Source organism: Heloderma suspectum, chromosome 13 (genome assembly GCF_057233095.1).
Source record: "Heloderma suspectum isolate Gila_16-S chromosome 13, 16-S_ref, whole genome shotgun sequence".
Taxonomy (NCBI): domain Eukaryota; kingdom Metazoa; phylum Chordata; class Lepidosauria; order Squamata; family Helodermatidae; genus Heloderma; species Heloderma suspectum.
Window position 1 is genome coordinate 5936905 of NC_139470.1, and position 27576 is coordinate 5964480.

Consider the following 27576-nt stretch of genomic DNA (forward strand, 5'->3'; position numbering starts at 1 on the left):
CGCGGCCGCGGGGCGAGGCAGGAAGTGAGCGGCGGCGCGGCGCGGGCTGCGCGGCCCAGGGGCGCCGGCAGGGGGCGGGACCTGCGGCACAGGCCCGTCCTCTTCCCCTCTGCGCGGCGGACCGCGCTGCGACAGGCAGAAATTCAACCGGCGCAGCTCCGGCCCTTCCCAGAGGAAGAGCGGGCCACCACGGGCTGCGACCAAGGCCGTGTCCCCTCATCGCCGTACCTCGTTCATGCGGGGGGAGCGCTGCCTCTTGCACGTCCGCCGGGCATGCAGCTGCTGAAGGTATGAGGGGCTTCCGAGGTGTAAAGCGAAACAAAAACGGTGGGCGCCCCGTTTCACCACAGATGAGGAGCAGCAACAGTGAGGGCACGGCGTAGGTTGATGCCGTTTATATTCCGCTCTTCCTTTGGGAAGGACCAGCGCTGCGCCAGTTGGATTTCTGCCTATCACGCTACTGTTCATTGCACAGAGCAGAGGGTGGGTGGGGAACCATAGTTTACTTGGAAGGGAATCTTTGTCGATTTCACTTCAGACTTAAGTTCCATGAGGCATTTGTTTACAATTATTTGATAATGTTCTTGGTCAAAAATGGGTTCTACTGGTGGCTCACCCTCATACAATAATTAAAAATGAGATCCCCTTGAACACTGGGGAACCAGTGTGGCATAGTAGTTAGTGTTGGCCCGAGGCTTGGGTTCAAGTCCCCACTCAGCCATGAAGGTCACTGGGTGAGTTTGGGCCAGTCACTGACTCTCAGCCTAACCCACCTCACAGGCTTGTTGTGACAATAAAATGGAGGGGAGGAGGGCCATGTAAGCCACCTTGGGTTCCTTGCAAGAGGAACAAAGGTGGAATATAAACGTAATAATAATAAACTCAGTGCTTAGTTATGTTTCTGCCCCTGTCCTTTGCTTTTTGTACCACCTAGCCTGATGAGTTCTGCAGAAATCAGAAGTTTGCACATTTGGGGGGCATTTTGGTTGGTCCTAATCAAAGCATTGGAAAAGGTCAGTTTACATTCCAATTCCAAAGAAGGGCAATGCCAGAGTGTTCAAACTACCGTACAATTGTGCTCATTTCACATGCTAGCAAGGTTATGCTCAAAATCCTACAAGCTAGGCTTCCGCAGTATGTGAAGCGAGAACTACCGGAAGTACAAGCTGGGTTTTGAAGAGGGAGAGGAACTAGAGATCAAATCGCCAACATTCGCTGGATCATGGAGAAAGCAAGAGAATTCCAGAAAAATGTCTATTTCTGCTTCATTGACTACGCTAAAGCCTTTGATTGTGTGGATCACAACAAACTGTGGCAAATTCTTAAAGAGATGGGAGTACCAGACCACCTTACCTGTCTCCTGAGAAACCTGTACGAGGGTCAAGAAGCAACAGTAAGAACCAGACATGGAACAACCGAGTGGTTCAAAATTGGGAAAGGAGTACGACAAGGCTGCATATTGTCACTCTGCTTATTTAACTTATATGCAGAGTACATCATGAGAAATGCTGGGTTGGATGAATCACAGGTCAGAATTAAGATTGCTGGGACAATTATCAACAACCTCCGATACGCAGATGATACCACCCTAATGGCAGAAAGCGAAGATCTCAAGAGCCTCTTGTTGAGGGTGAAAGAGGAGAGTGCAAAAGGTGGTTTGAAACTCAACATTAAAAAAATGAAGATCATGGCATCTGGCCCCATCACTTCCTGGCATATAGAAGGGGAAGAAATGGAAGCAGTGACAGATGTTATTTTCTTGGGCTCCAAGATCACCGCAGACAGTGACTTGTAGCCATGAAATTAAAAGATGCTTGCTCCTTGGGAGAAAAGTTATGGCAAACCTAGACAGCATAGTAAGAAGCAGAGACATCACCTTGCCGACAAAGGTCCGTCTAATCAAAGCTATGGTTTTCCCAGTAGTAATGTATGGCTGTGAGAGCTGGACTATAAGGAAGGCTGAGCGCCGAAGAATTGATGCTTTCGAACTGTGGTGCTGGAGAAGACTCTTACGAGTCCCCTGGACTGCAAGGAGGTCCAATCAGTCAGTCCTAAAGGAAATCAACCCTGAGTGCTCATTGGAAGGACAGATACTGAAGCTGAAGCTCAAATATTTTGGCCACCTAATGCAAAGAGAAAACTCTCTGGAAAAGACCCTGATGCTGGGAAAGATTGAAGGCAAATGGAGAAAGGGACGGCAGAGGATGAGATGGCTAGATAGCATCACCGATGCAATGAATATGGACTTGAGCACACTCCGGGAGAGAGCGCAGGACAGCAAGGCCTGGTGTGCTCTGGTCCATGGGGTCATGAAGAGTCGGACATGACTGAATGGCTGAACAACAACAATCACGGCATTGCCCAACTGGCAGTTCTGGAGTTTTCCCCCTCATGAACCAGCATGACTATCTTTGATTTTTTATGTATGGTTAGGACCGAGTTTTGTAATTGCAACCCTCTGCATGCTCACTGGGGAGCCAGCCCTCTTCTGTTTAGGTGGGCTTACGTGTGAGTAAACATGCATGGGCGCAGGCTCCTTTTTCCCAACGGCTGATTGATCATTTGCGGAAAAAAATGCGAAAGCTGCAAAACCACCATTCTAAAAGGTTGAAATACCTTCCCTAAAGCTCATGTACTGGCAGTAAGTGCTTTAAGCAAACATCTGCTGGTAGTTTGGGTATTTCCAGCCCCACCCTCATTTGATGCCAGCTCCACCCACCACTGGAAAGCGCCCTGAGAATGTCAAGACTGAATTCAGCCCTTGGGCTGACAGAGGTTCAGTGCTGCTGATTCAAGGCAAAAGGCACATTTAACTCAGCAATGCCCATTTCACAGTCCAGCCTCAGACACTACATCACACTTGCTCTTTGCGTACGTAGGTTACAACCGATTCCAGGTTCCCAGGCGTGCGGAGGCTGTGAAAACCTACTTAGGCAACTGTTGGATTGTGGAAAGCAATGATTATGGGTCGCTAGGCAAGAATCTGCCTTGGTTTTCAGAGCGGGCTGCGGTGGAAGCGATTGGAAATACATAACCATGCTTGCGCTAAGGCTGTTCCCCCTTAGCTAAAGGTTTCAGTGCAGCATGCCGGAGCCTAAGACTGCATTATGAGAAGTTCTAAATAAAGAATGAACTCTATACATATTTGCTCCAGCTGCCAATGTAAACAAAGCCACACCAACCCCACAAACAGTTACAAGAACAAATGGAAGTTTTCCTGGTTTTTATAGCTTTGAAAGCTACCAAGCAAAGTAGTAACTCAATAATTTATTTCTCATACTTCAAGGCTAACTTTTTCAAAGAATAAAACTGTACGAAGTAGCATTATCCATTTATATACATTAAACTCTTCAATGGGAGAAAGAAGTCCATTGTTCAAATTCTGCCAGAGACTTATCAAGCAGTCTGCATCTTTTAAAAATGCAATGCATAGAAAAAACTGAAGTCTTTTTTTAAGAAACAAAAATCAATCTTCAAGTCTTCATTCATCCACTCGGTCTTGAAAATATTCATCAAAACCAGAAGATTTCTCTTCCTCAGTTTCCTGTTGGGGAAAGAAAAAAGTCTGAGTTCTCCAAGACACATTGTGTGTCTTGGGCAGTTGTACGAACTCTGACTAAACGAGAAATCGTGCTGTCATTTTTCCCTCATAAAAATCACAATCCTAAACACACGGTCCATGAGATTTGTTGGTTAGAATGTTTTTTAAAAGCAGTATTTTGGCATCCTTTCAATGCACCTGCATGGACCATTCTAATCTCGCTCCATGGAAATCGAGGCCTGTTGTCTTTCTGAATGAATTAATCCAGGGCTGGAAACCACTATTTGCCTGGGGTCAGTAAGGCATGCTGCCTGGGTAAGGAAGCCTCACCAATGTCGTTTCTTTCAAGCCGCAAATGGCTCATGTCCCTAAACAACTCGGGACCTATCGACCCTGAGATATTCTGAGGAGGCCTTATTGGTCGTTCTGTGAGCAGCAGTGTGTCACCAAGTAACAACACATAAGTGGGCCTCCTCGGTAGGGATGGCGGAGAATTTCTCCACGAATCTCCGGGAGGCTGAATGCCAACGCATTTGGCCCCCTGAAATTGGTGGTGAAATTCTCCGCCGGCCCCCTGCCCCCCCCCCAGGATGGGACTTACCTCGTGCAAATGTCCCTCTCGGCGGCGGGTCCCGGTGGCGTTTCGGCAGGGGCGGTGGCAGCGGCCGGTCTTTTGACCAGCCGCCGCCGCCATTGCAAAATAAAAAAGGAAAGTAAAAAAAACAACACACACCCGTGATAGGCTACGTAACGATTTACGTAGCCTATCACGGCTAGATTTCCAAAGTCACCCGTGATAGGCTACGTAAATCGTCATGTAGCCTATCACGGGTGACTTTGAAAAAAAAAACCAAAAAACGGCGTGTACGCAAATGGCGACGCCCATGGGGCGCCGCCATTTGCGTTCCTTTATTTGCGTTCCCTTATTTTCGCCGTAGTCTACGTAAATCTTTACGTAGACTAGACATGCCAAACTAAGGAACGCAAATGGTGGCGCCCTATGGGCGCCGCCATTTGCATATGAGCTTTTTTTTTTTCTCAAAGTCACCCGTGATAGGCTACGTAACCTATCACGGGTGTGTGTGGTTTTTTTTTTTACTTTACTTTTTTTTTTCGCGGCCGGGTAGACGGGGCGCTCCTCCCCGGCCTGAATTTCGGCGGTGAGGGATGGGGCGCCTCCCCCCGGCCTGAATTTCGGCCGGGCGAGGCGGGGCACCTCCCCCCCCTTGCCTGAACTTCGGGGGGAGAACCGAAGCGCCTCCCCCCCACCGCGAAGCAAGCTGCGGGACCAGTTAAGTCCCTTTCGTCCATCCCTACTCCTCGGTAGAGGTACCCACACTCTGGATCACCATCAATGCATTGTTCAAGAGGCAGAAAGTATGTTGAACTTTAAATGCCTCTTAAAGACATATTGGCTTACACAGGCATTCCCTGATTTCTAATGGGTTATGATACTGCTCCATCTTATGACTGTCTTGTCAAGTTTTTAAGCATTTGTTGTTTTTATTGTTCATACACTGTTTCTGTATTGGTTTTATACTGTATAGATATATAGGGAACCGCTTAGAGATTTTAGGATATTGAGGGTGCAATCCCATGCATGTTTAGACAGAAAAAGTCCAGCATTCCCCAGCCAGCATGGTAGTTGTAGGACTTTTTTCTGTCTAAACATGCATAGGATTGCACTATAAGTGTGGTATTGTCTATTCCAACTGGGGCCAACTCTAGGGCAACCTTTTCCAATCTGGTATCCTCCAGACATGTTGGACTAGAACTCCCAGCATCCCCCAGTGTTAGTGAATGCTACCTTAGGGCCTCAGACAGACAGAGACTTTGAATGTCACCTGCTTCCGGATCTATTTTTTAACTGGAGATGCTGCGGATTGAGCCTGGAAGCTCCTGCGTGCAAAGCAGGGGACTATACCACTAAACTGTGGTTCTTTACTACTCCCTGCCATAGTAACTTTTGTGGTCTTTAATTTTTCGAGATTGGAACCTTCTTTAGTTCTGAATTAAATGGCATGAGCTTTTGCAGGGGGACCTTTCAACTGTTACCTTCGGCTCCTTGAACTCCAGATCTTCCCCGTACTGAATGGCAAGGTCGATATGCTGCAGGACGATGTTCACGCTCTCCTCATCGGAGCGATCAAAAGGCAAGAACCGAACCATGCTGTAGTCGTCAATCTAGAAAGGTGACCAATAGATTGGGAGAGAGTGGCTACGGACAGAAGTAGCAACACTTAGCAAGACAATACATTTAGCACCGACTGATTGCCTTAAAAAGATAACAACACACGAAGGCCAATATGGTTGACTTTTATCAACAATAGCCCAGTTTGGATAATCGTATCTTGGCTTATTAAGCCACGATATGAACAAGCCTTCTGGACTTTCATGCAGCCCCTTTTCTTTTCCCTTTCCAACACACCTGAGTGCAGTACGGAAGTCTCCAACTAACCAGAGTTTCCTGTTTTGTCCGAACTCAGAAACTATGGTTACCGGCTTTGGAACAAGCCAGGATCTGAAATCAGTTTCAAATCGAGTTGTAGTCCAACCCATCTGGAGGACACCAGTTTGAGGAAGTCTGCAAAAGCCAATTGCTAGCAGCACCCTCAACAGATTCTCCCAAGGATGGAAGACATTAGTTCATGCCAAGTGTAAAGATGACGCAACCAACCACATTGGGCTATCGTGTGTGGACATTTTAACGTTATCAGCTGGCCTGTCAAAACAGCCATCTAGGCATGGTTACCTGTAAATTGCACGCTGGATCTTAAAAAACCAAGACTACTTACCAAACCACAGATAGCTTTAGTCAGCTTCTTAAACTGTTTGCTTTTCAGCAGATCTGTAGAATCTTCCAGCATAGAATACATGTCAGGGTCCAGGTACCTGGAAGATGTTAGCTAAGGTTTAAAATGCAGCTGTCTGAGAAGGACTTCATATTAACTGTCCCTTACACGAACTCCCATACACTTAAAAAAGACCCTTGTATTTTGATGTGTTATTATCTAAAGCAGGGATGTGGAACCTTTGACTCGCAGGCCTAATTTGGTCTGCGGAGGTTCTGCATCCGGCCCGTGGAGCCCCCTTGGGTTTTTGCTCCCTGATTTTTCCGGGGCTTCACATCTCTATGAGAGACCCACGATGAGACAGACAGAAAGAGAGAGAGAGAGAGAGAGAGAGAAAGGAGCAGAAGGCATCCTTGAAATCTAGCCCCAACCATGTCAAGGCAAGGAGCCTTCGCTTTTGCAAACTTACTTTTCGATTTCTGCCTTGGCTTTCTTGCTTAGCAAGTCCATCTTTGTCATGACGTTGACTTGGGGAATCTCTAAGGAGATCATTGCGCTGAGGGCCGCCATGGCACCAGAGATAAACTACAGGAGAAGACACAACAACAAGAAGGGAGTCAGAAGAGGGGACTGGCTGTGCCTGGTTTTCCAAAACACTGCTTCATTGGCCGCTGTGACAGGGCCAGGGCAGCCCAAGATGAGGAACAACAGAGCCATTCAGCAGATCCTGCTTCAGGGAGCACGGTGGGGTGGGGTGGAAATAGATGAAGGCAGGCATTGCTGTCTGAGCAGTGCAAAAACACTTTTTAAACTAGTATTGTCTCTAGTGGAGGAGGTATTTGGGCCCCACTTCAAGTAGCAAAATGTCTTGGGCCGGCATTTCCCCAAAATCCAGTTGCTATAGCATAGCCTTCTAAACCAGGTACCCTCCAGATGCTTTGGATTACAATTGCCATCAGCCCCAGGCATTATAGCTAATGGCCAGGTATGTATGTATTACTTTAATCTAATTTAGGGAGCAATCCTATGTGGAGAGGCGGCCACCTCCGAACTCAGAGGTGCACTGTGGGAGGAGCGCAGAGGGGATCGTCTCCTCCGTGTTCCAGCTGCCCTGCATTTGTGGCTAGAGGGCCCATTTTGGCTGTCTAGCTATGGGATGTCGGAACATGGGGTGGGGAGGCTAGACGATGCATAGGAAGCGTCATACTGGCACTTCTGTGCTCCCCGCCCCTGGGAACGCCACCGTTTAGCCCACTCTGTGCTGCTCTTACGAGCACAGAGCCCAGGGATGATCCGCACCACCTACAAGGCAGTGGGGAGCCAGTTCTCCAGGAACCGGAGTGCGGGCTCTGAGGTCAGTTCCTGGAAACCAACCAATCCTATGGCTGTCTAGCAGCTGACTAGTGGCCATAAGATTGTGCCCTTAATTACATTTCTATTCCGCCTAATAGCTGAAGCTCTCTGGGTGGTTCACAACAATTAAAAACATAAAATACAACATGATAAAATACAATATAAAAGTTTAAAACTGCATTATAAAATAAAAAAACCAAAATAAAACCAAACAGCAGTGCAAAGATCTAAAATACAATACCAGATTTAAAACAACAGAAACTGAAAGATTAAAACGCCTGGGAAAATAAGAAGGTCTTCACCTGGCACCAGAAAGAGCACAACGTAGGCGCCAGGTGAGCCTCTCTGGGAAGGTCATTCCACAGCTGGGGTGCCACAACAGAAAAGGCCCTCTTCTAAGTAGCCACCCACCTCACTTCCTTTGGCAGGGGCTCCTGGAGAAGACTGTTGAAATGATCTTAGGGGTTCGGGCAGGTAAATATGGGAGGAGACAATCCTTCAAGTAACCTGGCCCCAAGCAGTTTAGGGAATGATGGGTGTTATAGCCCAACAACATCTGGAGGGCATCAGATGCAAAAGGAAATACCTATTTCCTTGCCCCCTGCCAAGCCATGTTTAGTTTGCCAAGATGTAACATTAAAAAACGAGGTCAAGTCATGCTCAGACCCTGAGATACAAGAACCCAGGAATTGCTGCTGCTTTTGGGAGGTGATTGTAAGATACCTTAAAGGATTCCACCATGAACTGGGAATCAACGAGAAAGACTCCGCAGACACGGAATTCCCATTGTTGCAGCTGTTCGACGAACTGTTTCATCACTGGTAAATGGGTGTAGAGTTCAATTTGACCTAAGGAGCACACCCAAGTTTATTTATTTCAAACATTTGTACCACACCCTTCCATAAAATGTCCACAGTAGCTAGCATAGTGAAAAACCAATAAAAACAATAATATATCAGCAATGACCGTCAAGGCCTGAAATAGCAGATAAAAATAGCAGAAGCTAAGGGCGCAATCCTATACACGTATACAGAGAAAAAGTCCTACAACTCCTAGTATTCCCAGCCATTCTGGCTGGCTGATGAACGCTGGGAGTTGTAGGACTTCTTTCTGTCTGAACATGTATAGGATTGTGCCCCAAAAGAGTAAAATCAAAGCCTAGTTGAACGTAGCAAAAATTATCTACTGAGCAACTTTAGCACAAAACAAACAAACAACTACATACAACTACTGCAGAAATCCCAAGGGCCAATTTCAAATCAAGCAGCATTTTATGCAAAGAAGGACCACTATTATAATCAGGCTCACACACATTTGGGCTGGTCTTTGAAGCCAGCTGTTATTTATGGCTGCCATCAACCCAGCTCCAATCCTCAATCTTCTGGCCCATTGGGAGGATTTGGACTGGGTCAGACATTTTGTGTTTCTCCTGAACTTGGTGTGTCCAGACTGATTCCCTCCCCAGAACTCTCTGTACTGGCCAGAAAATTCAGGGGAACAGCAGAGCCCCTTTCTCCTGCCCCTCACCTATTGCCAAGTTCTCTGCAATGTGCAGAGAACCTATGAGATGGATCTCTTGCCTTGTATTGGGCATCCAGGGGCAGGTGGTTGCCAGGAAGAAAGACATGGTAGCCATAGGCCACTGCATTTCTGAAGCCTTGACGATCAAGTCAAACCAGAAGAAGAAAAGCTAAACAAACCACTTCTTGAGGTTCACATCTCTTTCTTAATCAGGGCTACATAATGAGCTGCGTATTGAGCTATTTTTTAAAGTCATAATTCTCTGCTTACCTGGGCAATCAAAAAGGATGTAATCATCTTCCACATGGCCGAGGCATTCTTCCAGCCAGTCAAAGTTACTCACAAAGTATTCCATGCAAAAAACTAAACCACCATTGGGGCCGAACCTTAGCGAATCATCTTCCATGACATCGTCCACTTCAATCAACTCACGGATATCTGAAACAGGAAGGGAAACAACGTTTGGGCTTGAAATAGTCTTAAAACAAAGACCTGCCTTCAGATCCATCTAGTACAGCCTTCCCCAACTTGGGGCCCTAGAGATGTATTGGACTGCAAAAACTATCATTCCCAGCCCACATGGCCAAAACCAAAATGATCAACAGGTTGGAGTAACTCCCCTGTGAGGAAAGGTTACAATATTTGGGGCTTTTTAACTTACAAAAAAAGTAAATAAGGGGAGACATGATAAGTGTACAAAATTATGCATGGCGTGGACAATGTGGACGGGGAGACTAGAACCTGGGGTTATTCCGTGAAGCTGAATGGTGCAAGACTCAGAGCAGACAAAAGGAAGAACTTGTTCACTGAACACATAGTTAAACTATAGAATTCGCTTGCACATCGTGATGGCCACTGACTTGGACTTGGGACACCAACTTAAAATGGAATTAGACAAATTTGTGGAGGATAAGGCCACACCAATGGCTACTAGTCATGAGGACTATATATTACCTTCAGGATCACAGGCAGTATGCCTACCAAGGCCAGATGCTGAAGAACACAAGTGGGAAGTGCTTTTGCACTCACGTCCTGCTTGTGGGTTTCCCATAAGCATCTGTTTAGCCACTGTGAGACCAGAATGCTGGACTACATCGGCCTTTGGTCTGATCCAGCAGGGCTCTGATTTTTTTAAAAATATTTATTGTTACATTTATATCCTGCCTGCAAGGAACCCAAGGTGGCTTACGTGATCTTCCTCCTCCTCTCCATTTCATCCTCACAACAGCCCTGTGGGGTAGGCTAGGATGAGTCTCAGTGACTGGCCCAAAGTCACCCAGGGAACTTCATGGCCGAGTGGGAACTAGAACCCAGATTGTATTTATTTACTGCATTTCTACCCTGCCCCATAGCCAAAGCTCTCTGGGATCTTCCAAGTCCCAGTCCGACATTCTAACCACTACACCACACTGGCTCTTCCATTTTTCAATGGCTACACATGACTGAGATCAAAGAGCTATAACAAATGCATTTCCAGGAAGAAGAGATGCTCAGAGATGGCCCTTTGCATCGTCACCGGCTTCAGGCCTTAGCCTGGGCCTTACCCGCCATGACATCGTAGTCAAAGTGTTCTGCAGCTGGATCCAGGTTAACCACTTGAACCGAGCGATTCAGTGCTTCGCAGTGCTGGACCATGGTAGCGCAATAAGTGCTCTGGAATCGAAAATGCAGAGCTTTAACGAACACCCCCTGGGGCGTCTAGCAGGGGGCAGCAGTCCCACAGCTGCGAAGGAAGGTGGAGCCAGTGAAGACATTTCCACAGCCTTCTAAGGACCAATGGTCACAGAATAATGACACCTACGTCTCCATTACAGAGAATAACATTGCACAGCCTGTGCTATCTGTCCCTTGGTCCCTAGGAATATCACCACGTGTAATGAGGCACTCTTATATAATAGGGATGCATTACCACTTTTTAAAGTTTTAATGAGTTTTGCTCTGGGTACTTAAATTTTACATAAGCCATCTTGGTCATTCATTTAACTGAAAGGTGCAATATCAATCTTTGCAAAGGTCCTGAAGGAACGCCCATCTCTCCTTCAGTCTGCTGAGATAATCACCTGAAGTTTCCCCATCCATCTGAGGTGAGATTTAGAAGGGAGTGGGGAGAGCTGGGGAAAGACCTTCTCAGTGGTGGCACCTTTTTTTGCCTTTCTCTCATCAGGGAGGCTCATCACTACTTCATTATTGTTTTAGCACCAGGTCATTTTTAAAGTTTTGCCTAAGCTTTTAACAGTTAAGCAATAGCAATGTTATTGCTGCCAGGTTTTTACCTGTTGCTTCATGCTCTTACATTTTATTATTGCCTTGTTTTTTGTTATTGTGTAAACCAGGCTGGAAGGGTGGCTTAGGGCACAATCCTATGCATGTTTAAACAGAGAAAGGGGGACTTTTCTGTCTAAACATGAATAGGATTGCACCCTTAGAATCTTTGAAAATAAATAAGGGCGCAGTCTTATGCATGTTTAGACAGAAAAAAAGTCCCAGCATTCCCCAGCCAGCTTGGCTGACTGGGGAATGCTGGGACTTGTTTGACTTTTTTCCTGCCTTAACGTGCATAGGATTGTGCCCTAAATCAACTAATAAACAGCATTACTAGGAATAATAATAGAAATAATAATAGTAATAATAATATAATACCACCATCATTATGAGTAACCAGTTAGCAAACTAATGAACAGTATAAACGCATGATCTGAGTCAGTCTTCCCCAACTTGGTACCCTCCAGATGTGCAGGACTATTGCCTGGAGATTACAGGAGTTGTAGTCCAACGCATCTGGAGAGTTCCAGGCTGGGGAAAGCTAACCTGGAGGCTATGGAACAACACGCCACTATGTCACGCTCAAGTTCATCCTCCCGCTATGAAACTTAGCGCCCCAAAGGTCAAATCATTTCCTGATTAGCCCCCTCTCTGCACACATACCCACAGCTCACCTTCCCACTCCCCGCAGGCCCCATAACCAGCTGAGCATAGCGAGGCATTGCCGCCCTCTTGTTCAGCCCAGCGCCTGGAGAAGAGTGCGCGTAAGTAGTTTGGCCCAAAGAGCGACCCGTCGGTCACACGGTCCTTCCTTCGCTGTCTCTATGGTTTAAGCCTCACTTCCGCAGCTACGGCAAGTCCTGCGGGCCAAACATAGCAAGTTACATCTAGAGCCTTGAGCGGAGTTAACTCGTGAAGAGCCGCAGCTCTTGCTGTTCTTCGCACACCAAGGGGGTTTTGCGTCTTGCCTGCGTGATCCCGTGGAGGGTTGAAGAGGAAAGATGACTTTTACTATAATTTTGCCCCAAAGGGTTGAAAGATATTGTAACAGGCTTACTAGGATGTTAGTCCCAATGATATCAGTGGGGCTTACTTTAGAGTAAAACATATTCTTTTTGGCATTTCTACCACGCCTATGAGCTACAGCCAAGGTCAAGGCGACGTGCAAATAAAAATATATAAACGGCACAGAATCGAAAGTTCGTCCTGTCGGGCCGCCCAAACCCCTGGGAGGCTGTTACTTTGAATTCCAATTAATTCAAAATTCTGTTTAGTTCGAGTTATCAGACCTGACTTTAACTTGCTGGTATTTCATTGTCTTACTGCGCAATCCTATGTATTTCTACTCAAAAGTAAGGCTCGCTGAACTCTATGGGTTCGACTCCCAGGTTAAGGGCGCAATCCTATGCATATTTAAGCTTTGTATATTGTATTTTAATGTTTTAACTTTTGTAAACCGCCCAGAGAGCTTCGGCTATGGGGCAGTATAGAAATGTAATAAATAATAATGATAATATTTAGAAAGAAAAAAGTCCTGCAACTCCCAGTATCCCCCAGTCAGCCACGTAGGGCTTTTTCTTTCCAAACGTGCATAGGATTTTGCCTTAGGTGGGCTACATGGCGGTAAGCCCCATTGAACTCAGTGGGACTAACTTCTGAGTAGACATGCATAGCATTACTAGCCTATCAAATCTTAATGCCACAATAGATTTCCTCGTTTTTTAAGGCACTACTACCCGTTATTACCGTTATTACTTTCCTGAAAACTTTTCAGGCATGCATTTCCTGACTGATGACCAAATTCCAGCCACTGTCTTATCACTTTTCTTGTTTTTCTTGTATTTGTTTTGTGTTTTAATTTGTTGCAAGCCGCTCTGATTTCATTTTTGTAAAATTCATAATAAATACAAATATTATATATATATATATAATATAGCAATAATAAAATAATAGAAAATGCTGTTACGGCACATTTGCTCCCCCTACGGCGCTGCTCCAAATAGGGAGCAAGAGGGGTTCACATCGCGGTCCGGCCGTACGGTGGCCGGGACGGCTCAGCTCACGCCTGGCAGCGAAGGAGGAGCCTTCGGATAGGTATATATAGACTCACCGTCCGCCGAGGCAACTCCGAGAGAGATCTCGCAAGAAATCCCCCGCTCTCGCGACGTTTCCCGCTCCTGCCTGAAGCCTCGCTGGCGCTGCTGCTGCTGCTGCTGCTGCATGTGCCACTCGGGAGGGTGGCAACGGCAGGAGGAGGAGGAGGAACCGCCGCCCCCTCCCCCGAGACTTGAGGGCTGCCTGGGTAAGAGACGCGCCCCGCTCCCCACGGCCCCCCTCCATGCCTTGCCCAGCCTTTGCTGGGCACCCAGATTAGCATTTCTCCCCCCCACCCCCAAAAGTTGATACCTGCAACCCTGCCTGCTTAATGCCCCCCCCCCCGACCGCCCCTTTGGGCACTTCCCGGGGTTTCGCTCCACACCTCGCATAATTCAGGGCAGCTGGGCGCCACCCACTCTGCCGTGCTCCTGTGCCAGCCTCCCCCCCCCCGCATAATGAATTTGCTTTTTAGGCGCACCCCCCCCCCCCGCCCAGCACTCAAAGCAGCCCTGCGGCATATCCACAGAAAATGCATTTAAATCGCTTCTGTTTTTTTTAGTTGGGCAGCTGCCCGAAACCGGCTTTGCCCGTCGTCTCACCTGGTATTGTCTGCCGCAGCCTTCCCCCCCCCCAAGCTGCCCGCCTCCAGAGGTGTGAGACTACAATTCCCAGCATCCCCCAGCCAGCATAGCTGGGAGTTGTAGTCCCACACCTCTGGAGGGGGGGAGGTTGGGGGGAAGGCTGGTTGACTTTGACCGGCCGTGGCTTCCCGGGTAGAGAGAGAAGGATGTCTTTCCCATCACCTGATACCTGAGATCCTTTTAGCTGGAGATTTTATGGATGTATTTATTATTTATTTGTGATACTTCTATACCGCTTAATATAATAACATCCCTAAGCGGTTCACCTATAATTATTAAAGCCACATTTAAAAAATAATGTTTAAAACAATTCCAGTTACAATAATAGTACAGAAGAATATGAGGAGCAGTAAGATGAAGCAGCATGATTAATTTAAGTGGAAGTCGGGGTGAATGCGTGCATTTTCAGGAGGCGTTGCCTCCCGGATTGCATGGGGGATTGAACCGGAGATCTTCCAGAATATGCTGAGCCAATGTTCTATCCTTGACACATCCCCCATTTCCTCGCCCAAGCCCCCCCATACCCCTCGTCCATCTTCAAGATGGTAGCCACCTCGCCCCACCCTGTTTAGTCTTCATGTATACCCCTCTCTTTCTAGCCCACACCTAGTACTCAGAATCTCAAGTAAGTGCTCATTCCCGCACCTGTCATCCAGACTGCAAGCTGTGGACGGCTTGCTGTGTTGCCTGCCTCAAATTCGGCACCCTGATTTTTAACTACCAGCACCTTTAGCAACTCCTCTCTTTTACCCAACTGGCACCCTTTGGTCATTCCTCACAGACACAAACGTGAACCATTGGACTTCCCCTAATTTATCTGCCTCATGTCTAGCACTCAAATTCTTCTTTTGCCCCCCACCCTGCCCCACTCCCACATCTCTGCTGCACTTCTTTATTGTCATCTGTTTCCTGCCTCCAGTGTGGGAGCAGCCAGAATCATCTCATCTTTACCCTCTGCAAGCCTTCTCCAAGCTGGTGCCCTCCAAAGGTTTTGGACTATAACTCCCAGCATGCTTGACCATTGGCTGGGGCTGATAGGAGTGGTCCATCTAGCTTAGTATTGCCTGCACTGACTGGCAGCAACTCTCTAGGGTTTCAGGCAGGATTCTTTCCCAGCCCTTCCTGGAGATGTCAGGAACTGAATCTGGGACCTTTGGCATGCAAATCTTGCGATCTACCACTGAGCTATATATCTGTGCTTGAATCACTTGATCCCCTTCCTCACTTTCTTCACCATCTCATTTTTTTCCTGGACCAAACCCACCTAATGGTCGATACCCTGACATCAGTACCTTGTCCCCTTCAGGAGGCCATAAATGCGGGTAGCCTAACATGTTCCAAGTGATTTAATTGAGTTCGGTATTGATAAATGAAAATCAAATGTTTTTAAGTGTTATGCAATTGAAGAACAAAGTCCAAGAAGTTGTTGCCACTCATCGGATAGATTGCTGGAAGGTGGGGGAGTGAGTTTCTGTCATGCAATGCAATCTTAGACATGTGGACATGGAATAAGCCTCACTGAGTTCAGTGGGACTTACTCCCAAGCACATATGTATAAGATTGCAGCCTTAGTGAGCAATTGAGTAGAATCCTGCTTCCAGGCTTTTTCTTAGTAAAAAGTCTAGAGACTTAATTTTTTATAACGAGATTTGGGGTGGGGCCTGTAGCTGTGGTTTTTGATAGCCAGTGCCTTACCATGATTTGCACTGATTTCTAGGGATGAAATTTGCACTGACATTCTGTGCTTGTGTGATTCCTAGACTTGTGAGAGGGCAATGGATGCTACTGAGACTGCGGTCCTGGACTGTAAAGGAGACCAAAGGTGCAGTGCTAGGCCAGATGCTGACTATCCCCTCCGAGTCCTCTACTGTGGAGGCAAGTACTAAAGGGGTGTGGGGCTGTTGCTATAAATCACTGTTCCCAAACCTGGCGCTCACCAGATGGGTTTAACTAGGACTCGTTCTCAAAGGTGCCAAAGGGAAATGCCTTTAGGCCCAACACATTTCAGGGACAAAAACTCCTTTGCCAGGGGCAATCTCATAAAATGCAAATCCTGAAAATGAGCTATGGTATATGAAGAATAGCCACTACCTTTGTAAGCTGACTTCACTTGTTTTCAGCATTTGCATTTTATAATGTTGCCCCTGATGAAGGAGCGTTTTGTCTCTGAAACGCATTGGGCTTAAATAAAGAGGTTTCCTTTTGCATTCTGTCCAGTTCCGGACTCCATTCAAAAACCTTCTGGGTTTTGTTTGACTAGGACTCCTCATTATCCCTAGCCAGTGTGGGATGCTGGCTGTGGATCCTGGGATAACAGAATCATGAGGTTGGAAGGGGCCTGCAAGACCATAGAGTCCAACCCCCTGCTTAGTGCAGGAAGCCTGATTCCCAGGAAGTCTCCCATCCAAGCATTAACCAGGGCTGACCCTGCTTAGCTTCTGAAATCAGACGAGATCAGGCACATCCAGCCCTTTATCCATGTGTTGTCCAACACAACTGGAGGTTGCCAGGTTGGGGAAGGCAGGTATAAATAACACTAATTCAGGATAGGTGGTGAAAGATCTATTTGCTGTTAAGGTGGCTCCTCACAGATGTTTATGAGAGGACAAACTGTCAGTTATTTACAGAATAAAAAGTTGTTATGTAAGAGTTGAAAGCTTTATTACCATTCGTGGCATATGCTTTCTTGTACATTTGATAAAGGACATCTATTCTCCACGAAAGCTTTTGCCACAGTGACGCAGTTTGTGCTCCCTGTTTCCCTCTCCTCCTCTGGCATGGCTGCAAGGAGGACACCTAATGAAATATTTAATATTATTATTATTATTTTCATTTAAATACCACCAAGTAGCTGAAGCTGTCTGGGCAGTTCACAAAAGTTACAAACCATAAAATACAATAAAACACAATATAAAATTTTTAACGTACAAAATTTAAAGCAATTAAACAATTAATTTCAATAAAATATTAGTCCTGATAAAGACAGCTGACATAAATGCTGCAGATCACAAGCTGAATATGAGCCAACAATGTGATGTGGCTGCAAAAAAGGCAAATGCTATTTTGGGCTGCATTAATAAAAGCATAGCTTCCAAATCACATGAAGTACTAGTTCCCCTCTACTCAGCACTGGTTAGGCCTCATCTTGAGTACTGTGTGCAGTTCTGGGCACCACACTTTAAGAAGGATGCAGACAAACTGGAAAAGGTTCAGAGGAGGGCAATGAAGATGATCAGGGGACTGGAAACAAAGCCCTTTGAGGAGAGACTGAAAGAACTGGGCATGTTTAACCCTGAGAAGAGAACTGGGCATGTTTAACCCTGAGAAGAGAAGACTGAGGAGAGATATGATAGCATTCTTCAAGTACTTGAAAGGTTATCGCAGAGAGGAAGGCCAGGATTTCTCCTCCATCATCCCAGAGTGCAGGACACAGAATAATGGGCTCAAGTGACAGGAAGCCAGATTCCGGCTGAGCATCAGGAAACACTTCCTGACAGTTAGAGCAATATGACAATACAACCCATTCCCTAGGGAGGTAGTGGGCTCTCCCACACTGGAGGCATGCAAGATGAAGCTGGACAGCCACCTGTCAAGGATGCTCTGACTTGGATTCCTGCAATGAACAGGGGGTTGGACTCGATGGTCTTGTAGGCCCCTTCCAACCCTACTATTCTGTGATTCTATGCCCCATCATATGCTATCAAATGCCTGGGAGCAGAGGACAGTCTTAATCTTGCCTCAGTGGAGAGATCATTCCATAACCAGGGGGCCACCACTGCGACGGTCTCCTTTTAGGGGGTTTTGTTCCAAGATGATTATTTTCTCTGGCTTAAAATGGGATTACTCTTTGCAATGGTTAGTGAAAACGAACCTGCTCCATAAACTATGGATGCCTTATTTTCCCTAACCATAGTTAAAACAGCCTTCCTAGCCTGCTGTCCTCCAGATGTGTTGGACTACAACACCCATTGACCCCAGCCAGCAGGGGTGATGGGAATTGTAGTCCAACATGTCTGGAGGGCACTAGGTTGGTCAAGGCTGGTTAAAACTAACTGCAGTATCCCAGGTTTGGTTGTCACAACAAGTTGTGGTTTGTCTATAACGGGAGAGAAAGCTTCCGAATGCACCCCCCCCACACACGCGCACACAAGGCTGTGCTGTGATGGGGGAGTGCATGATCCTGAGGCTTGTACAAAAGAGGCCATAAAATATTAACAGTAGACGCCTATATGTCTACTCACAAGTAAGCCCCATGATTTCAGTGGGGCTTACTTCCAGGTAAGTATGCGTAGGATTTGCAGCCTCCTTGTTGGCTGCCTTGAGTACCATTTCCTTGGTGGAAACGCGGGGTTTAAATTAAGTCAGATCTGTCAAGTGTTGAAAGACCTCCTTGTTTTTGCTTGACAGGCTAAGGGTGCAGTCCTATCCAGAAGCCCGTCAGCCTGTGAACTTGGAGGCTGACGGGCATCCTTCGTAGAGCGGAATTATTTTGCTAGCATTTTTGCCCATCTGTCTAAGGCTCTGCCAAGGTGGCGGGGGGAGGAGGCTGGGGAGAGCTCATATCCCCACTTCCCCAGTCCCCTCCCCAGAACCAACTCCTTTCCCTCCTCTCTTGAGGTCACTTTTGCAAGCTCAGAGGGACAGTTGGCACGGTTCTCTCCGTACCAGCTGCAAGGGAGAGGGGGTGGGGAGCTCAGACTTCTGGGTCTGAGGTTGCAGCGCTGTCTCTGACCTCGGATCCAGCAATCCAAACTATCCTATGGCCCCCCCAGATGCTGTCTATGGGCCACAGGATTGCTCTCTATCATGGTTAGCCCTCTGGCATTTGTCAGTGATTTATTCTATTTCCACCATGGGGTGTAGTGGTGGTGGGGACATCTCAAATAACTGGGCATACAGCTGCAGCCTTAATTTATTATAAATACTAAGTGAGATGCAACATAAGAACTATAGTAATATGTATATTGTATAAACTGTGTATATCTTCTGTACTTATATTTTTATTCTTAACAATAGAACGTAATTTGAGTGGGGGAGAAATTGGGTTATTCCAGAATGAACAATTGGATGCTTACACCTAATGAGATGGGGGGGTAATCCATTCCCCCCTGCCTAAGATGTGGCTTTGTAGGGAGTTAGTGACAATTTTTACAATTTCAGTTTGCAGCATACAATTTTTTCCCTGAGTGGCCGATGAAATACAATCTCCAAGTGGCGATTAATAAGCTATGTTAGAAGTGGTAAAATTTTAAAATATAACACCTATAGAGAAAATGTGATGTTAATAAAAAGAATTGTTTTATTTTTCTTTCCCCAGTCTGCTCGTTGCCAACAGAGGTGAGTAGCCTTAATTTTGAAGGGCTTGTGTTGTACTCTGCGCAGGCAGTGGGAGTGAGAGGCTAGAGTGGATCGTTTCACTTCAGACTGCAGCTGGGGATTCCATTTTCTTTTCATGCTCGCCCGTATGAAGAGCTCCCTGCAAGTAAAGAACTAGGATGTTCATCAGGGCTGGATGCACCCGATCTCGTCTGATCTTGGAGGCTAAGCAGGGTCAGCCCTGTTTAGTATTTGGATGGGATTCCGCCTGGGAATCAGGCTTCCTGCATTGAGCGGGGGGTTGGATTCGATGGTCTTGTAGGCCCCTTCCAACCCTATGATTCTATGAGTTATATGATCTATGAGAAGAGAGATCCTAGCTCAGCTTGTCCCTGGCTGTATTGGTTTTCCCCTCACAAAGAGTTCTGTACACAGGGGAGTCTTCCAAAATGTGACCTTGCATCTGAAGTAGTAGAGACCCTTCTTCCACCTTGGAACTTGGCCACCTCATCCCTGCTTCGTGTGTAGACCGGCTCCCTTTTCCGCTAGCAGCATCCTTTTGTGCCCACTTCCGTGGACGTGTGTGTTAATGGCCTGGGGTATCTGAGGGACCGCTTCTCTCTATAGCTCCACCACGTATCTTCAGATCGCCTGGAGAGGCCTTGCTGAAGATTCCCCTTGCCATCTGAAGCGTGGCAGCAGACAACCGCCCTCGGGGTGGTGGTGCTGCTCTTGTTGTTGAATTGCCTACTGAGGCTGCTCTGGTTGACTGTCTTCTGTCTTCCATGAAACATGTGAAGTCTTTCTGTTTTGGCTGGATTTGTATATAGGTTGATTTCGTTATTGTTGGCGTTTATATTTGGCTTTGGCCATTGGACAATATAGAATTGTAATATTCATTCATTCATTCATTCATTTGTTACATTTCTATACCACCCAATAGGTGAAGCTCTAATAACCTGTGGCATTCCTGCCTATTTACCTGTAAGAATACCTTTCCAATAAAGCCTTTCCCACCACTGGCAACACCTTTCACGCTGCCATCAGGACCTTTAACTCAGGTCCAACACCTTTTTTTTTTGTGAGATGCGAGGACACACTGGCTTTCATTCTGACCTCTGTTCTCTTTATTATTTTATGCTTTTGTAGCCACGAGCCGTTGGCGTAGGATTTTATAAAACATAGAAATATTTATTTATAGCATTAAGATGTTAAAGAGTAAATAAGTCACATTAAAAGCTTCTGTATATATATATCCTCTTGCAGACATGCACGCTTAATTACCACTTTAATCCTATACACATAAATCCTAGTCACTAACTATCTTATCTCTTCACTATTTCTATAGAAATGTAATAAATGAAATAAATTATGTCCCACTTTTCCTTCAAGGAACTCATGGTAGTGAATGTAGTTCTCTCCCCTTTTTACCTTCATGACAACCCTGTGAGGGAGGTCAGGCTGAGAGATAGTGACTGGTCCGATGTCACCTTCTGAGCTTCATGTTGGTGGAGTCTTGAATCTGGGCCTTCCCTGTCCTAGTTTGATACTGTAACCACTATACCACTCTCTCTAGATAGAGACAAGTGGGACCTGTGACAAAATGTTGCTGTGTCGAGTGCTCCCTGTTCAGGATTTCAGCTGCTCTGTTTCATTGCCCTTCCCCCTGGAGTGTCTATCAACTCCATAGAGTGTCACATAGAGCGTCTCCCAACAGTCAGACAGCATTCTGTGGATGCTGAGCACCACCAGATCTCACTGGGCGGGGGGGAGGGCTATGTTTTTTCTTAAAGATGTTTGTATTTCTGCAAACCTGGAGTTTCCCTAAGCCTGCTGATGCCTCCCTTTTATGTGTGGGTGGTGTAATTTTGGCTACATATGCAACGGCACTCACAGCCTGAACATCAGAAATAGAAGGAATTCTATAGCTCTGTGTGTGCGGGCGGGGTCGGGGGGACGGGACATTACAAGTAACTGGGCATAAAGCTGTGTATACGTGTGTGCTAGCTGTTACCAAAAATGTTGTAAAGGCCACTGGTATGCTGTGTGAAATTGTGCATGTGGACGGGTTCCCTCAGCGAACAAATCTATGCTGTGTTTCTTTTCCAGTATTGCGAATACATGCCTGATGTGGCAAAGTGCAGACAATGGCTAGAGAAGAATTTTCCAAACGAGTTTGCAAAGCTTACTGTAGGTAAGAAGTTCTCTGTGTTGTTTTCAATGTGAGACTTGGGTTGCAATCCTGTTCAGATTTACCTGAGAGTAAGCCCCATTGTGTTCAGTGGGATTTATTCGAGTAGGCATAGGATTGCGCTGTCAGGGGGAAAGAAATGGGTACAGATTCCCAGAGAGGATAAAATCAATGGGGGTCTGTTATGGACCTCAAAAGGAGAATGACTGAGGTATTTACATATGAACTAGCTTTGATTTGAACTGTGTATATCAGCATGTAACTCTTCCAGGAATAGTATTCCTAGAATACACCGGTAGTAACCACTTTACTACTTCCCATACTTCATGGTCCCTTTCACTCCCAATATAAGTTACTCCTGGATTTGCTCATATATTCCTCTTCAGTCTCACAATCCTTTGCTTTGATGAGAGGGACAAGCTTGTTAGTCTTTAAGGTAGCCCAGGACTATTTTTTGCTATAACAGATCAGCATGGCTACTCTTCTGGAACACATTCCAGGAAGACATATGACACTACCCAAGAGTTCTGCTTCTAGAGAGGAAACAGTCTCCCTTTCTATAGTGGACAGAGATGCATTCTAGTGATAGCTGGAACGTGACCTATTCTGGCAACATTTGCATGAACCGAGTTGGATCTGTACCTCTTAGACTTCAGTTATAAAACACTTAACTGGAGAGTAAATCCCATTGCACTTCAGTGTGATGTATTTCTGAGTAAACATGCATATGATTACTCTGTCAAAAAGGGGTCTCTTCCCTCCTTACATTGCATTCTGTCTCAGTGAGAATAAGTAAATCAAGGATGGGTATTCCCAGTTTGCTATACTAAAATATCTGTGTTTGGGAACATCAAAGGAAAAAAAGTTAGCCTTGTTAACGTTCCACTAATCCCAAAGGGACTGCGCCCAATTTCTTCCTTTCTCAAGCTTAAATACTGTTACTGTTTACACCCTAGAGAATTCTCCAAAACAAGAATCAGGAGTTGGAGAAGGTCAAGGGACAACTGGTGAAGAGGAAGAGAAGAAAAAGCAAAAGAGAGGCAAGGTTATTTATGGGCTGGATGCATTTTTGTTTGTTTTTTAAAAAAGGGCATGAGCTATGCTTTAATGTCAGCCATTTTGTGTTGGACTGGGGGACAGGGCTGATGCCAAGGGTTGGTGTGATTGGGCACCCGCTAAGGGCTCACACCCCAGCAGGGGCCCACTGACAAGAGGCCCCTAGAGTTACCTCCACGCCATTGCAACCTGCTTGTTCGCCTGCCTCTTGCTCTGGCCCAGACAATGGTAGGCATTTGCCACTGCCTCCTTGCTCACTGGCCTCTCTGCCTGTCAAGAAAGCAAGTGACAGCAATGAAGGGAAAGAGGAGGAGGAGCACACGCAGCTGGTGACCATGGCCGTGAGAAGGCAGACTCCGTGGGGGAGGGGGTCTTGCCCGAGGACGGCAGCTCTGGCAGAGGGACTGTAAACTCCAAAACCTGGCACACCCGTTTATATGCTGTGAAGAAAAAAGCCTGTGAGGCGAGTATTTATGTTGTTTTCTGTTCTGTCCCCCAGGTGGAAGAGGTCAGATAAAGCAGAAGAAGAAAACTGTACCTCAAAAAGTTACGATAGCGAAAATACCTAGAGCAAAGAAGAAATACGTCACAAGAGTGTGTGGTCTTGCAACTTTTGGTACGTGAAGAAAGGCCTCATTTTCACAGAGGTCTCTGGGGCTATGTTGTTGTTGTTCAGTCGTTCAGTCGTGTCCGACTCTTCGTGACCCCATGGACCACAGCACGCCAGGCCTTCCTTTCCTGCGCTCTCTCCCGGAGCGTGCTCAAGTCCATAGTCGTTGCATCAGTGATGCAACGAATCCTCTGCTGTCCCCTTCTGCCTTCAATCTTTCCCAGCATCAGGGTCTTTTCCAGGGAATCTCTGGGGCTATACTGGTTACATTTATGGCTGGGCTGGGGGCTGGGGTGGCACTGGCATGTGCCAATGCTCCTCTGGATAAAACTTCCCCCTACGAAGACAATTGGCACGTTAGGGCGGAGGCTAGGCTGGAACTGGTCTCCTTCACATGCTGATTTTCCATGTGGAGCGCAAGACCAGCTTCAGCGGGAGCACTGCTGGACGACACAAGCAGTGGTGTAGTGGAGCCCAGACTCGCAGGGATGCAGCGCCTGCACTGTTCATTAGCGTGGGCGCTGACATCATCTGCCACCCTGTGCCCTCAGAATTCCCTGTTCCCTCTGAACTATCCTGCTGGAGGAAATGAATTTTTCCCAATAACAATACAGCAAAGTGTTTTGGGGTGAGTTGGTCTTGAATGGGCAATTTAGAGCCATCAGCTTTACAAAAGACCACTAGAATTGGTTTGTTAATACGGGTCAACACAACAGCCTGGATTTTTGGATTCTTTGCGGGGTTGTGGCTGTGGGGGCGATCATGATGGCGGTGTTCGGAGGTGGTGGTAAAAGAACTGTGATTTGCATAATTACCTGCTTCTTTACCCCGTGAGATCGTGGGAACCCACTCAGTAAGTTTTGCTTGCACTTCAAAACTTACCCCTACACCACTGGACACATGGATGTTGGGAGCGGGGTTAAGAGGAACAGACAGAGGTTTGACCACTTAGATAGGCTTGATGGCTTTGTGGCTCATGGGCTGCTGTGTCACTCATTTGACTAGCATACAAACTCTCTTGTGCCACTGTATGGTCTTGAATACACGGACTGGGACCCAAAGAGTTGCTTAGGTTCATGCAAGGGGCTTGTGCTATCAGAATGTTATTCTCTGAACAGCTTCCTCCAACGGCATATCTCAAGCAGCTTTAGGAATAGTTTCAAAAGCAGTTTGCCATGCAGTGGGCTGCGGGTTGCTGTTGGAGGACAAGCAACCCAGGCTGCAGTCTTATGCCAACTTATATAGGAGTAAGCCCCATTGAACTTAATGGGACTTTCTTTGGAGTAGACAATATAGGATTGCTCTGTTAAGCTGCCTCAAGCTCACGGAGTGTCACATTTCTCTTGAATTCTTGGCTGTGATTTTCATAACAGACAGTCGAGGCTGGTGGTTCCAATGTCAGCGGGGCAGTGAATCTACTGCGGGTTTCAGTCAGAACCAGTCAGGACTCCAAAGGAGCTATCCAGGGTGCTTGGATAGGTCCTTTAGAATTCTGGCTGAAGCCCAGAGTGGATTTGCCACTCCACTGACATCAGAGCCAGCTGTCTCCACTGGTAACGCATCTTGTTGGGCTTCCTTCTCTCAGTCTCTCTGAAGACACGGTCTTTTCAAAACTTTAATCTTCACCTCCCAACTGGAGGTGAATCTTCCCCACCCCCAATACATGTAACTGCATTCTGAATGTATTCATCCTGTTACCCATGTTTTTTCTCCCCACCCCTCCTCATCTCTTCGGTCTAAATTTTAAATTGTATCCTCCTGCCTCGCTCACTTATTTCCCGCGTAAAGTGCCATACACATTGTTGGCATTAAATGAATAAAGTTGAACAAAGAGGAAATGGGTGTTGGTTTTCTTACTGTTTTTATTCCCCAAACAGAAATAGACCTTAAGGAAGCACAAAGATTCTTTGCTCAGAAGTTCTCCTGTGGTGCCTCGGTAACAGGAGAGGATGAAATAATCATTCAGGGGGACTTTACAGACGACATCATTGATGTAATCCAGGAAAAGTGGCCTGAGGTGAACTATTTATCTTGCCATTCACATGCATGCTTTTTTGCAGGGGGTTAAATTTCCATATATTTCACTCCCGGTCCTGTACCCAACTGAACTAGTGGCCACTGTGATTTTTGCAAAATGAAGACACTTCATGCACTGGGTGGGTTTGCGCAACGTGACAACCCACTCTACAAATAATTTATGCAGGGTGGATTGTTCATGGAACAACCCATGGTGTGCCTGACAGACAATAGGGCTCACTAAGGGTTGTTGTCCCCCTTCTTCCCCCTCGGACATCCAGCCTTCATGGTAGACCCTGTCTTGTCTGCATATCCCGGTTTTAAAGTCTTATAGTAGGTTTTATTGCGTTGTATTTTAGTTTTTAATTGTTGTGAACTGCCCAGAGAGCCTCGGCTATTGGGCAGTATATAAATGTAATAAATAAAAAATAACATTATATAGTAATCTTTCATCATATTTTAAATTATAACCTCATAGGTTGTCCTTTTTGTTATAAGCTAAAAGGTTTGAGCTGTTCCAACTTCTTTACATGTGACTCTTTATTTTTTTTAACTTCTTAATGGCCCTAAATTGTAATCTCTTCCAACTGATGACACATTTCGTGTCTTGCAGGTGGATGACGATAGCATCGAAGATCTAGGAGAAGTCAAGAAGTGATGTTGCTTTTTTAAAACAATAACCCTGCCTTTTAACCAACACCAAGTTCTAGTCGTCGTAGCCAAACCAAGGCTTCTACGTGTGTTTGCCTGACAGCAGAACTGTTAAAGGGGTGTCCTTACTGTTGGCATTTTCACTGTTCTGTATTGGCTGCTTATTTTCTGTTTGTGATTTTTGCCAAAGTTTAATTCTGGGGGAAGTGGGACTATCATGCTTCCACATGAAGTAGAGACTTAATCAAATAAAGAAGTTATTGTTCCTCACCAAGTAAGTGTTTCGTTATTTTTCTGTTATCAATCCTTCAAAGGTCCTTTTTAGTTCATGTTGTCAAAAGAAGGCAGAAGAATTAAAATGTTGATGTACTTGCATGGCATAATCAACTAGGAACTTAAGGGTGCAAACCTATGCACGCTTAGACAGAAAAAAGTCCTACATCTCCCAGCATTCCCTGGCTGGGGAATGCTGGGAGTTGTAGGACTTTTTTTCTGTCTAAACATGCATAGGATTGTGCCTTAAATGAGAGAATTGCGTGCACAAATTTCTGCCACACTAAATCTGTGAAGTTTTCAAGGTGTTACCAATAACACACTTCTGTTTGTGTGTGTGTGCGTGTGTGTGTGTGTGCGCGCGTGTGCACATGCACACTATAATAGACTCACAGCTGTCCCTCTGGAATTTATAGTAATGGTTTGTCTTCTCTTGCGTCTGTACAATCACCATAACAGTTCTGTTACAGTGATCAAACAGAGAAAATGTGCAGAATTTGCTGAAAATAGACACAAACATTAGCTCAATTGTTGGCCCATTAGGTGAGTAAAAAAATCTAAAAGCAACACAATAGGGCATTACCTTTATTAGCACCAGCTAAAATGCTACAGAGTAGTGAGCAAGATCCTGAGTTCTCCAAAACTCAAAAGCAATTGCTGTACTGTGGCTTTTGAAAATAGGTATTTCTGAGGGAATTTCAGACCTGAGGAGGGCTTTCGGTGATAGAAGACATGGGGTTTCTGTACCATGCTTTATTCCTGTCCACAGCTAATAGAAGCAAAATAACTTTGCCAAATAAGCAACATTGCATCCTTGTTCTTAATCTTTTGTCTCAGAATTTTTCTTCTTGGTATTGAATTTGGGGGTGCCTTTTTTTTTTTTTTACCACATTAGATGTGCATTGTTAACAACGGTGTTTGGAATGGTCTTCATGGCTGTTTAGGCTGTCAATAAGCTATCTTTAGCTGCTCTGTGGACAAGAATGAGCTCTCCTTTCATTTTGGTCTGGTTAAGAGTTCTGTGTGAGCTGAAAGCTTGCCTGATTTTACATCATGACCAAAAGCTGGTGAAAAAAAGGGTATCTCCTTATCTAATGTCCCTTTAATTGGGATAATTGACAAAATGGAACCTCAGAAAGCACACTTTTATATCTAGATGTTATAAATATCTACATTTTTATCGTCTAACTTCTTGCTCTCAAAATAGTACAGTTTTTAGTAACTTAACATTTGATACATTCCAGCAAAGTTGTGTG

General features: G+C 45.9%; 2 protein-coding genes across 9 annotated transcripts; one reads left to right on the forward strand and one right to left on the reverse strand.

Annotated features, from left to right (window-relative positions):
* The first annotated feature begins 1 nt into the window (after position 1).
* DENR (density regulated re-initiation and release factor) lies at positions 2-26323 on the forward strand. 6 transcript variants are annotated; one of them, XM_084820317.1, is made up of 9 exons: positions 4-288; positions 5577-5694; positions 11221-11291; positions 15968-16097; positions 21633-21717; positions 22671-22754; positions 23270-23386; positions 25258-25397; positions 26010-26323. In XM_084820317.1, exons 4-9 carry the CDS (start codon positions 15987-15989, stop codon positions 26052-26054), a joined length of 582 nt encoding a protein of 193 aa, XP_084676443.1. In that variant the 5' UTR covers positions 4-288; positions 5577-5694; positions 11221-11291; positions 15968-15986; the 3' UTR covers positions 26055-26323. The 6 variants fall into 6 exon arrangements, with proteins under 6 accessions (XP_084676442.1, XP_084676443.1, XP_084676439.1 ...); XM_084820313.1 differs by lacking the exon at positions 5577-5694 and adding an exon at positions 19525-19544 and having other exon boundaries at positions 64-288; positions 15968-16082; XM_084820316.1 differs by lacking the exon at positions 5577-5694 and having other exon boundaries at positions 2-288.
* Positions 3202-13703, reverse strand: GPN3 (GPN-loop GTPase 3). 3 transcript variants are annotated; one of them, XM_084820308.1, is made up of 8 exons: positions 13580-13703; positions 10752-10860; positions 9478-9645; positions 8410-8534; positions 6803-6918; positions 6337-6433; positions 5597-5725; positions 3202-3544 (listed from the first exon to the last, which is right to left on the reverse strand). In XM_084820308.1, the coding sequence occupies exons 2-8, from the start codon at positions 10840-10842 to the stop codon at positions 3482-3484; spliced, it is 789 nt and encodes a 262-aa protein (XP_084676434.1). In that variant the 5' UTR covers positions 10843-10860; positions 13580-13703; the 3' UTR covers positions 3202-3481. The 3 variants fall into 3 exon arrangements, with proteins under 3 accessions (XP_084676434.1, XP_084676436.1, XP_084676435.1); XM_084820310.1 differs by lacking the exon at positions 13580-13703 and adding an exon at positions 13436-13542; XM_084820309.1 differs by lacking the exon at positions 13580-13703 and adding an exon at positions 12144-12226.
* Positions 26324-27576: the final 1253 nt, after the last annotated feature.